Here is a 12753-nt window from a genome sequence, read left to right as displayed (position 1 = left end):
CCGTTACATAAGTGCTGTGATTAACTGTTGTCTACCTATTTTCTCCTTTAGCATTTGAACTATTGTCAGTTTAGGCAGTATAAATTTGAGTTTATTAGGGCGAGATTAATCTTGAGCAGCAAGAAGTCAGTGGAGAGCAAATGATCAGGGGAGTTTAAAGGTCAGCAAGTGTTCTGTCTTCAGAGTGAGTACAGCCCTGAAGTTCATTTGGCCTAAAATTAAACTTCTTGTGGGTTGAACCAACAACAACTTGTATTTATATAGTGCTTTTAATGCAGTAAAACGTCCCAAGGCGTTTCACAGGAGTGTTATAAAACAAAATTTGACATTGACCCACATAAGAAGATATTGGGGCAAATAACCAAAATCTTGGTTGAAAAGCTAGGTTTGAAGGAGTGTCTTAAAGGAGGAAAGAGAGGTAGAGAGACAGAGAGTTTTAGGGGGGAAATTCCAGAGTTTGGGACCTTGGCCGTGAGTGGTGGTGTGATCAAAATTGGGTTACTCAAGAGGCCAGAATTGGAGGAGCGCAGATATCTCCTCAGGGTTGTCGGGCTGGAGGAGGTTACAAAAATAGGGAGGGGTGAGGCCTTTGGAAGCGAGGATGAGAATTTTTAAATCAAGGTGTTGCTTAACCGGGAGCCAATGTAGTTCAGTGAGCACAGGGATGAATGGGACTTCGTGCGAGTTCGGGCACGTGTCACCGATTTTTGGATGACATCAAATTTATGGAGGGTAGAAAGTGAGATGCTGGCCAAGAGTGTGTCTGAATAGTCAAGTCTAGAAGTAACAAAGACATGGTTGAGGGCTTTAGCAGCAGAGGAGCTGAGGTAGGGGTGGAGTCAGATGACATTACGGAAGTGCAAATGGCGGTCTCGGTGATGACACGGATATGTGGTCAGAAGCTCATCTCGGGATCAAATTTGACACCAAGGGTGTGAACAGTATGGTTCAGCCTCTGACAGTTGCCAGGGAGAGTGATGGAGTCAGTGACTAGAGAACGGAGTTTGTGGCAGGGAAATTTCTCCTCATCCAGTACTGGATATTGGACAAGCAGTGTGACAATTTAGAGACAGTGTAGGAGTCGAGAGAGGTGGTAGTTAGGTAGAACTGTGTGTTATCACCGTATATATGGAAACTCACGCTTTTTTTTTTCGGATGATGTTGCCGAGAGGCAGCATGTATATGATTAATAGGAGGGAGTCAAGGATAGACCCTTGGGGGAAATCAGAGGTACTGGAGCAGGAAGAGAAGCCATTGCAGGTGATTCTCTGGCTACGAATGATGGATAAGAATGGAAACGGGAGAGTGCAGTTTCATCCAGCTTGACCACGTTGGAGAAGCGTTTGGAGGAGGATGCGGTGATCAACTGTGTTAAAGGCTGCAGAGGGGTCAAGAAAACGAGGAGGGATAGTTTACCTTTGTCATAGTCAAAAAGGATGTTATTTGTGACTTTAATCAGAGCCGTTTCGGTACTGTGACAGGAACAGAAACCTGATTAGAGAGATTCAAACATGGAGATCCGGGAAAGATGAGCACGGATTTGGGAGACGACAACACGTTCAAGGACTTGAGAGGAAAGGAAGATTGGAGATGAGAACGGAGGGGTTTAGGGTTTTTTTTTGAGGAGCAAGGTGTTGACAGCAGATTTGAAGGAGAGGGGGACAATACCTGAAGGGAGAGAACCCATTAACCATATCGGCTAACATGGGAGCAAGGAAGGGAACCACTAAGTTCTTTTGTTGATTTAATCATAATTGAAAGAAAACTCTTCAGGTAGTATGGGTGGAGAGAAGACAGTTAAAGCCCATAATGTGTATAACCTGTGTGACGTAGGAGGCCCTGAATACTTTGTGTCCAAGATAGCCACACATGCATGAAAGATCTTTGATGACATGACTCAAGTTCATGAGGGCTGAAATTGCCCTGCGCTGATTTTGGGGTGGTCAATTCGATTTATGTAATTTTTATGCACCGGTGTGGCAAGCGCTGGCTCTGGCGTGGAATTGGCTTCTTTGAGTAAAAAAAGAATGTTGGTTGTAGTAATGGAGTGTTCGCTCAGCGTTCGCACAGCGCGACCCTCAGCACATCAGCGCAACGCAGACATCCGCGTCACACTGATGCGTCAGAACGTCCCTTCTCTTCTAAAGTGGAGGAACTCTGCGAACACTGCAGCCTCTTTAGTGGCGCCCACTAGGGAGGGTGTTGGCTGGGCCAGTGGCCTGGCACCCAAAAGAGGGTGCCGGTGTGCATGTTGGTGGCCAGGCCACACTAGGAGCCACCATTGACGGGCTGACAGAAATTAGAAGGCGGCTGCCGTGCTACTACCTCGCCTTTTAAGGGTGGCTTGGGCGCCACAGCCACCACAGCTTCTCGCACCGAGAAGCTGTCGGTGGCATCGCCCCACACAGACCTTGTGTCCTGCTGGACAATTTCTCCTGATGGGTGCAAAGATGTCATCACAGCAGGGCGTGGCGCAAACCACTTTTTGCCCCGGGGGCAATTCCGGGTGGGGGGTGGCGCCTCTGGCCATCATGCCCGGGTGAAAACCCTTTAGTACCTCATTAGCACTTCCTGAAGGTGCTAAAGGGTCTTTCTGAGAGGGGCAATTTCGGCCCCATGGTGTCTGAGTCTGAGGAGCAACTGGCAACTGGCAAGCCTGACATCAGTAGTGCGGAAAATGTTGGAATCAATTAGTAAGGATGAAATAGCAGCGCATTTGGAAAGAAGTGACAGGATCGGTCCAAGTCAGCATGGATTTATGAAAGGGAAATCATGCTTGACAAATCTTCTGGAATTTTTTGAGGATGTAACTAGTAGAGTGGACAAGGGAGAACCAGTGGATGTGGTGTATTTGGACTTTCAAAAGGCTTTTGACAAGGTCCCACACAAGAGATTGGTGTGTAAAATCAAAGCACATGGTATTGGGGGTAATGTATTGATGTGGATAGAGAACTGGTTGGCAGACAGGAAGCAGCGAGTCGGGATAAACGGGTCCTTTTCAGAATGGCAGGCAGTGACTAGGGAGTGCCGCAGGGCTCAGTGCTGGGACCCCAGCTCTTTATAATATACATTAATGATTTAGATGAAGGAATTGAGTGTAATATCTCCAAGTTTGCAGATGACACTAAACTGGGTGACGGTGTGAGCTGTGAGGGGGACGGTGTGAGCTGTGAGGGGGACGCCAAGAGGCTGCAGGGTGACTTGGACAGGTTAGGTGAGTGGGCAAATGCATGGCAGATGCAGTATGATGTGGATAAATGTAAGGTTATCTACTTTGGGGGCAAAAACACGAAGGCAGAATATTATCTGAATGGTGGCAGATTAGGAAAAGTGCAACTTTTGGGGAGGCGCAATGAGACCTGGGTCTCATGGTTCATCAGTCATTGAAAGTAGGCATGCAGGTACAGCAGGCAGTGAAGAAGGCAAATGGTATGTTGGCCTTCATAGCTAGAGGATTTGAGTATCGGAGCAGGGAGGTCTTACTGCAGCTGTACAGGTCCTTGGTGAGGCCTCACCTGGAATATTGTGTTCAGTTTTGGTCTCCTAATCTGAGGGAGTACAGCGAAGATTCACTAGACTGATTCCCGGGATGGCTGGACTGACGGAGGAGAGACTAGATCGACTGTGCCTTTATACACTGGAGTTTAGAAGGCTGAGAGGGGATCTCATGGAAACATATAAGATTCTGACGGGACTGGACAGGTTAGATGCGGGAAGAATGTTCCCGATGTTGGGGAAGTCCAGAACCAGGGGATACAGTCTAAGGATAAGGACTGAGATGAGGAGAAATTTCTTCACTCCGAGAGTTGTTAACCTTTGAAATTCCCGACTGCAGAGAGTTGTTGATGCCAGTTCATTGGATATATTCAAGAGGGAGTTAGATATGGCCCTTGCGGTTAAGGGGATAAGGGATATGGAGAGAAAGCAGGAAAAGGGTACTGAGGGAATGGTCAGCCATGATCTTATTGAATTGTGGTGCAGGCTCGAAGGGCCGAATGGCCTACTCCTGCACCTATTTTCTATGTTTCTATGACCTCACACTTTACAACATTGTACTCCATCTGCCAAATTTTTGCCCACTCACTTAGCCTGTCTGTGTCCTTTTGCAGATTTTGTGTGTCCTCCTCACACATTGCTTTTCCTCCCATCTTTGTATCGTTGCAAGCAGTCCCTTCCTCCAAATCGTTAATATAGATTGTAAATAGTTGGAGTCCCAGCACTGATCCCTTCGACACCCACTGGTTACCCCCACTGATTGCCAACCTGAGAATGAACCATTTATCTTTGATTACTGTTCCATTTTCTGTCAGTTTCTTCTGTCACATTAAGTCACAATCCAAATATTTAAACTCGTTATTAGGAGGTAGATGAGAGTAACGCAGGCTAGTGTTCCTTTCAGTGCAATTTTCAAAATTACTTCCTGGGTTCTATTACTTTGGAATACATCAGTCTGATGTACAAACATATCACTGTATTCTGTTTCCTTAAAACCCATTTGTGTTACCTGAGAGAAAAAAATAAGTGATTTCACTTTTCTTATCTTATTCATTAGCATACCAACTTGTTGTAAATTCTCAATTGTTATAAGCAGTAGCTTATTGTTCTAGGACGAAGATGCGTGATAGTCCACGGAGGCCCACAATGGAAGAGATGGCTATGAGGAAGGAACGCAATTGTGACTTCTTGATGGTTCGGAGATTGGCCGCAAGCATGCCAAATCTACCAGTGGATATCTTGCATGATATTCCAGTTGAGCATCTATCTATGAGGAAGGACAAACCTGAAAATGGTAGTAAGAATTATTGGTGAAGATTCAGTTTAAAATTGTATTCTTCCTTTTCCAAAGTTTGTTGTTAACCTACATACGTGTTTTTTAAAAATAAATTCCCATTTATGTTCCTATAATTTAATTCTTATGGATTTTTTCAATTAACTTTTAGTAGTCTTTTTTTAAAACTAACATCTTGAGATTCTACTTAGTGGACAGCTTTAAGTTCCTGCCTTGGCAGTTATTCAAATTTGGTTTTCAAATGGCTCCTCAGATGCCAGTTTTGCAGTAGCATTCTATCTTTGGCAGATATTAGGAGCTAGTCCCAAATCGAACGACAAAAATATCCTGTGTGACACTTGATAGTAGCAAAGAAATCAATGGCTCAGGCTGTTCATCCACACGCCTTGTTTAAGAGTATGGAGGAGTAATGGATTGCAGCAATAGGAAAATATATTGGCTATTGCAGTGTCCATGGTGGATTGCAGCATTAATTTAGGTTACCTGTCTTAAACTAGTGTCTGTGGAGTGTGATGTACAGTCAGTAGACCACAATTTTATTGCAAATTGCATTGATTTTCGTGACTAAAGAACTCTTTGCATTTGTATGTTAACACATTTGTTCCCTTGACCTTTAATATCATCAGAGTTAATTTATTATTAGCAGAGCTAATTTCATATTAGCAGGAGGGTAGTTCACTTTCTCCCAAGTTTAATAAATTGAAACAAGTTTATAAAGTGTCCAGGAGGTCCAACCAGCTATTGTACTGCACCTGATGCAAGCTGGTACAAAATGGTCTCAAACCATTTGACTTTAGTGCACTGAGTCAGATTGAGACCTGACTCTCGAGTATTACTGCCACCTTTACTCTGATGCGTAAGAAGATGGTGTAATGGATAAAAAAATGACAGATGAAATTAAATGTGACATGGTATAATTTGGTTTAAAAAAAAAAGTAAAAGTAGTACTTGTACTTTGAATGGGGTAAAGCTGGGTAATGTGGAAGAGCAGAGGGATTGGGGATTCAGGTTCGCAAGATGTTAAAAGCAGTACCTCGAGTGGATAATGCCATTTTTTTTAAAAAAAGGTAATAGAATACTGTATTTTGTTCCAAGAGGTGTAGAATATAAAAGTTGAGATGTCATTGTGAATCTATGTAAAACCCTACCAAAGGGAATTGAATATATAGTTGAAAAGGAGAAATTTGCATGCCTATGGGAAAAGAGCAAGGGGGTTGGACTAATTATCTAGCTCTTACGAAGAGCTGGCACAGAAAAGATGGACAAATGGCCTTTTTCTGTACTGTATGAATCTATGAAGACCACAGTTGGAGTACTGTGTGTTGCAGTTTTGGGTTCCATAACTATAGGCAGGATGTTGAGGCAATATTTGCTAGGATGCTGTTTTGTATGAGGAAATACAAAGACAGACTTAGAAAAACTTGGGGCTGTGTTTTTTTTTAGCATGCAGGATATTAGGGGATGATTTGATAGATCGGTTTAAAATTATGAAGGGTTGGTACAGAGTAGATAGAAACAGACTGTTTCTGGTGATTGATTGAATCTAGAATAAGGGAATTTAAATCTGGATTAAATGTAAGAAATTTAGGCCTGAGACCAGAAGAAGCTTTTTTACATGGATTGTGGTAAGGTTGTAGAATACACCACTGGAGTTTGTGATTGAAACAGAGACCATGTCAACATTTAAGAATTTATGGTTAGGTAGCATCATTCCTGCTAAGCTGCACGGCTATCTGGAGGTCCCACTGGTTTTTCAATGTGAGGTTTTGTGCATGTGCAAAATTTTGAATGGGCTACACAGCTTATTAAAGGGACTGCACACCCAAAAAGAAATTAGGGGGAACATTGTTGGGTAGGTGATTTGAAGGAAAGGGCAATAAAGGAACATAGAAACAGGGTTGACACATGGATTAGGACAAATCCCCTATGGAGGATAAACATCAGCACAGATTGATGGGACTAAACTGCCTATTTCCAGTTTCAATTCCTATATAATTTTAGCTGCACATCAATGCAAAAATGGTAGTATAACTACCCCCAAAGACAGATTTAACTTACTTAGACTAGTGAGCAACATGATTCAAATTATGTACACATAACTTCATTTAAAATATATTGGAGCTAAAATTCTGGCCTCGCCAGGTCCATATGAAGTGCGCATGAACCTGGTGAGACCTCGCAAAAGTTGGTTTTCGGGGTGCGATGCGCATGCGTCGATAACTGGCTTTTCCGATCGGTCACGATTTTTTTTGACACGTCCTCCGCATCCCCGGAAGAAGGACATTCGCGGAGGAGAGATTGGACTATTTACCCATCTCTTGCCCAGCGAATCTCCTTCAAATTTTTACACCAGGTGAAAGCAGGGGCATAGCCTACTTTTATCAGTGCAAGAGTTTTAAAACATTAAAAAAATTAAATTTAAATACACATTTTTATAGTAAAAACCCTGTCCATTAAGGTATTTATTTTTGACACTATTAAAACACATTAAAAAAAATTCCAAAAAATATATTTTTTTTCTAAAACATTTAATTACATTTAATTTCAATTAATTTTAAATATGTGAGGTGTTTTATTTATTTATTTTATTCTGTGTTTGGGTGTTTTGGGGGTTTGCTCATTGATAGTAATGGGAACTCGCACAAATGGAGTTCCCATTATTATCAATGAGAATACTGCATCGTAATTGGTTGTCCAAGCCCATGTGACTCAAGCTTGGACTTCCGTACCTCAAAGACTGGTCCCCATGTGCTGCGCAGTGAATCTAGTCCTCCGACCGGGATCTTGTGTTTCTCCAAGACCAACAGGTAGATTCGTAGATTTTTTTCGGGTCGGAGGCGTTTGTATGAAGGAAGCCTCCAAACTCAAATTGAGACCCAATATGATTGATTACTTTTTTAATTGAATACCTATTTTTCCACAGTATTGTCAATTATCATGACTAAGTTGACACTTCTGTAATAGGTCATAAGCGAAAAGATGATGAATAAATGTTGCCTGGTTTAGGATGGCATTTTTGCAACAACGCGTGTCTCTGCATTGTATCTAATCCATATCTGACGTTGGAGATTATGGCCCCAAGTTTCCACACGCTACAAAACTGGCGCCCCTCCGAGCTGGGCGCCCGTTTTTCGCGCCGAAAACGGTGGCGGAAAAAAAACGCGCGATTCTGGAGCGCCCTGCGGTTCCATGGCAGCTTGGCGTGGCGCCCAGGGGGCGGAGCCTACCACTCTTGCCGATTTTGTAAGTGGGAGGGGGCGGGTACCATTTAAATTAGTTTTTTTCCTGCCGGCAACCCTGCGTGTGCGCGTTGGAGCGTTCGCGCATGCGCAGTGTGAAGGAAACATTGTCACTCGGCCATTTTTGTAGTTCTTTGTAGCTGTTTAATTTTTGAACATTTTTTAATAAAAGCACATTGCCCTTCCATGATCAGCACTGAGGCTTCTTGCAGCAGTGAGAAGGCTGCAGGAAGCCTCAGAAGTTGAGGCAGCCGTTTCCCGACGGCCTCCCCCCCCCCCCGCCGTCGGGAATGGCTGCTCAACTTGTGAGGCTTCCTGCAGCCTTCTCACTGTCTCCTTCCCCCCACACCCGCCGTTGGGAACGGCTGCCTCCCACCCCCCCCCCCGCCCCGCTGCGTTCGGTTGGTTGGTTGGTCGGGCCCGCACTCCCTCCCCCCCCCCCCCCCCCCACCCCGCCCGCCGTCAGGAACGGCTGCCTCCTCCCCCCGCTGCCATCGGGAACGAACAGCTGCCTCAACTTGTGAGGCTTGCTGCAGCATTCTCCCTGGCTGAAGCACTTTCACACAGGTAGGAAGATGGTTTATTTAATCTTTTCTTTGTTTATAAATTTTTATTCAGGTTGGATTTATTTGTCTAATATTTGTAGAAGTATAAATAAGGATTTATTGTAGAATTTAATGACTTCCCTTCCTCCCCCCACCTCCCACCTCGTTCTGGACGCCTAATTTGTAACCTGCGCCTGATTTTTTAATGTGTAGAACAGGTTTTTTCAGTTCTACAAAAATCTTCACTTGCTCCATTCTAAGTTAGTTTGGAGTACGTTTTCACTGTGGAAACTTTGAAATCAGGCGTCAGTGGCCGGACACGCCCCCTTTTGAAGAAAAAATTCTGTTCCAAAGTGAAACTGTTCTAACTGACTAGAACTACAGAAAAAAAAATGTGGAGAATTGCGATTTCTAAGATAGTCCATTCTCCACCAGTTGCTCCTAAAAATCAGGCGCAAATCATGTGGAAACTTGGGGCCTTGATGCTGTTACTGAAACATAAAGCAGTGAAATTGATTGTTGTCTTCAATTAATTTTGTGGCCATCAAGGTGAGAGATGTTAATGCTGGCGTTCAGACACCCTGCATCAAGCTCTCTCAGATCAGGTACAACAGTCAACTACAGAATAAAGCTCCCTTTACTCTGCTGAGGCATATGCCTGCGTCCCAACCTTACAGTACACCCTACTGCATCAATGTGGCATTTTTCTATTTCCCACACCTTCACCGTTGGGCTTTCTGAGTAGCCTTGCCAATTAGTACTTAATTAAGGAAGTTGTATGCTGTAGGGTCATGCCCATCAGCAATTGAATTGAGTCTGTCCAAACTCAATTAATATAGGGCCCAAGTTTCCACATGATTTGCGCCTGATTTTTAGGAGCAACTGGTGGAGAACGGAGTATCTTAGAAATCGCAATTCTCCACATTTTTTTTTCTGCAGTTCTAGTCAGGTAGAACAGTTCTACTTTGGAACAGAATTTTTTCTTCAAAAGGGGGCGTGTCCGGCCACTGACTCCTGATTTCAAAGTTTCCACAATGAAAATGTACTCCAAACTAACTTAGAATGGAGCAAGTGAAGATTTTTGTAGAACTGAAAAAACCTGTTCTACACATTAAAAAATCAGGCGCAGGTTACAAATTAGGCGTCCAGAACGAGGTGGGGGGGGGGGGGGGGGGAAGGGAAGTCATTAAATTCTACAATAAATCCTTATTTATACTTCTACAAATATTATACAAATAAATCCAACCTGAATAAACATTTATAAGCAAAGAAAAGATTAAATAAACCATCTTCCTACCTGTGTGAAAGTGCTTTAGCCAGGGAGAATTCTGCAGCAAGCCTCACAAAATGAGGCAGCCGTTCCCGAACGCGGGGGGGGGGGGGGAAAGGAAGCCGTTCCAGACGGTGGGAGGGAGGGAACTGACTGACCGACCGAACGCGGGGGGGGGAGGAAGCCGTTCCAGACGGCGGGAGGGAGGGAGGGAGGGAACCGACCGCTGACCGAACGCAGTGGGGGGGAGGGGGAGGAAGCCGTTCCAGACGGCGAGCGGGAGGGAACCAACCGACCGAACGCAGGGGAGGAAGCCGTTCCAGACGGCGGGGAGGGACCGAACGCAGGTGGGGGGGGGAGCCGTTCCAGGCGGACGACCGGGGGGAGGGGGGGGGAAGTGCGGGCCCGACCGAACGCAGCGGGGGGGGAAAGGAAGCCGTTCCAGACGGCAGGAGGGAAGGAGACAGAAGGCTGCAGGAAGCCTCAGAAATTGAGGAGCCATTTCCCGACGGCAAAAGGGGGTGGTCGTCGGGAAACGGCTGCCTCAACTTTCTGAGGCTTCCTGCAGCCTTCTCAGTGCTGATGGCAATGTGCTTTTATTAAAAAATGTTCAAAAACTAAACAGCTACAAAGAACTACAAAAATGGGCGAGTGCCAATGTTTCCTTCACACTGCGCGTGCGAGAATGCTCCAACGCGCACGCGCAGCGTTGCCGGCAGGAAAAAAACTAATTTAAATAGTACCCGCCCCCTCCCACTTACAAAATCGGCGCGAGTGTAGGCTCCGCCCCCCGGCGCTCCAGAATCGCGCGTTTTTTTTCCGGCGCCGTTTTAGGCGCGAAAAACGGACGCCCAGCTCGGAGGGGCGCACGTTTTTTATCGTGTGGAAACTTGGGCCCATAGTTGTAGCCCTCATAAATGGGGGCACTTGTGTTTGTTTTTTGTTTGATGACACTGGGGCAACCCAGTGTCCCCTTATTGGTTTATTTAGAAAAGGAATGAGAAACCTTTCAGACATTTTTGGGCAAGTGCATTGCAGAAGTAGATGCAATGAGATGAGAAATACTTAATAGACATTGTATTGAATGATCTCTGGCCAATTTAAAATGTATTTCTTTCAGCTGTGAAGAGAAGCACAAAATCAATAAGGACATTCAAGCTGCCGGAGTTTAGCTCCCCACTTATTTGTTTTAGTGCAATTGCATGGTATACAGATTTCATCAACCTTCTGAGCAAAGCCATAAATGCCACAGGACCAGAAAGCTCAAGCCTATTGGCAAGATATTACTATCTCCGTGGGTTGGCTTATTTGATGCAGGAAAAATATCTGGAGGCACTCTCGGACTTCCAGAACCTTTACAAGACTGACCGTGACATTTTCCCAAAAGAACTTGTAAAGAAAGTGATCGAAGCAATGCCTCCAGATCAACGCAGCCATGCAGGTCGGAAGCCGGAACTAAAACGACTTATTAGCATTATGTTAGAGAAAGAACGAGATGTGACTGCATCTGATGAACATGTCAAAACCTTTGAGCTGCCTAAAACACACATGCACCAAGAAGATTTTATGAAACGGATTCAGGAATCTGGAATTGTGAAGGATGTTGACACCATTCTTCGACTGTTTGATGCCTTAACTATAGGTTAGTGATACACTTTCCACAAATGTGTCTCTTGTTCATGTAATTTCTTACTTGGTAGAAAATGTGGTAAACTGAAGCTTCCTCTTTTGGTACCCCTATCCTAACTAACTGAATATAACTTGCTTGTTAGAGTAATCATGGGTTTGAAGTAGAATCCCTGATTCAATTAATCAAGAAATCAGCAAACCAAAATTAATGGATCTTAAGTTATGAATATGGCCACTTGATTTAAGGCTGCATCTCCATTAAGTAAAATAGTATTTTAGGATCTCATAGTCTCTGCATTCCATAATCAAATCTGGAAACCTATCTGGATTATCCAAGGTGAGCCTTGAACATTTTTACCTATTTTGCCTCGGAGGGATTTTTGGGTAGTTTGTGTTATGATATTGCTATGAATTTAAATTCGATTCACAAGGAATTAACTCCCAGAAACACACACTTTATTCAGGATGTTATTTAGGATAAATTTAACTGGAACACAAGATGTCTCATAATTGTGTTTCTTGCACACCAGATTAGTTTGAGACGATGGAAATTGTCAGACATCTACTAGAGATTTTTGCATCTCTAATGTTGGATTGGTTTCTATCCAGGGACACTAATGGTCTCGGCGAAACAGGAAATGTAGTTGCCGTGGATGACATATCAGTGGAGAGCTGGAGAAGGGGTTTGAAGCTAATCGTTTCGGTGTAATTTTAACCTTACCCACTCAGCGTGAAACTGATGTGATTGGATCGGCAGCCTGTTTTGCAACCCACGTGATTTTACTTTCGATCTTTCGCGCTCTTTCTTTCTCTCTCTCTCTCTCTCTCTCTCTCTCTCTCTCTCTCTCTCTCTCTCTCTCTCTTGATTCTTTTCTCTCTGGATTAATTAATTATTTCACAGTAAAGGATCCTCTTGGGAAGAATGATCGTAGCATGATAGAATTTCAATTTCAGTTTGAAGATGAGAAAGCTAAGTTTCAAACTAGTGTCCTGAACTTAAATAAAGGCAATTACAAAGGTATGAAGGCATAGTTGGCTAAAGTGAACTGGGAAAGTAGATTAAAGGGTCAGACGGTAGATGAGCAATGGCAAACGTTTAAGGAGATATTTTATACCTCTCATTAAAGTTATATTCCAGTGAGAAATAAAGACTCTGAGAAGGATGAACCAACCATCCATGGTTAACAAAGGAAGTAAAGGATGGTATCAAATTGAGAACAAAGGCATACAATGGTGCGAAGAATAGTAGAAGGCCAGAGGATTGGGAAATTTTTAGAAACC

General features: G+C 43.9%; 1 protein-coding gene across 3 annotated transcripts in view; it reads left to right on the top strand.

Annotated features, from left to right (window-relative positions):
* The window catches only part of dennd3a (DENN/MADD domain containing 3a), a 201493-nt gene that overhangs the window by 106907 nt on the left and 81833 nt on the right, over positions 1-12753 (top strand). For all 3 annotated transcript variants that reach the window (XM_070895716.1, XM_070895700.1, XM_070895709.1), the window contains exons 13-14: positions 4608-4789; positions 10964-11485. In XM_070895716.1, the coding sequence (XP_070751817.1) occupies positions 4608-4789; positions 10964-11485 (704 nt within the window). The remainder of the gene's footprint in view (positions 1-4607; positions 4790-10963; positions 11486-12753) is intronic.

This window comes from Pristiophorus japonicus, chromosome 1, assembly GCF_044704955.1.
Source record: "Pristiophorus japonicus isolate sPriJap1 chromosome 1, sPriJap1.hap1, whole genome shotgun sequence".
In the NCBI taxonomy this organism is placed as follows: domain Eukaryota; kingdom Metazoa; phylum Chordata; class Chondrichthyes; family Pristiophoridae; genus Pristiophorus; species Pristiophorus japonicus.
Note: the sequence above shows the minus strand (reverse complement) of the source record. Positions and strands in the feature narration are given on the sequence as shown.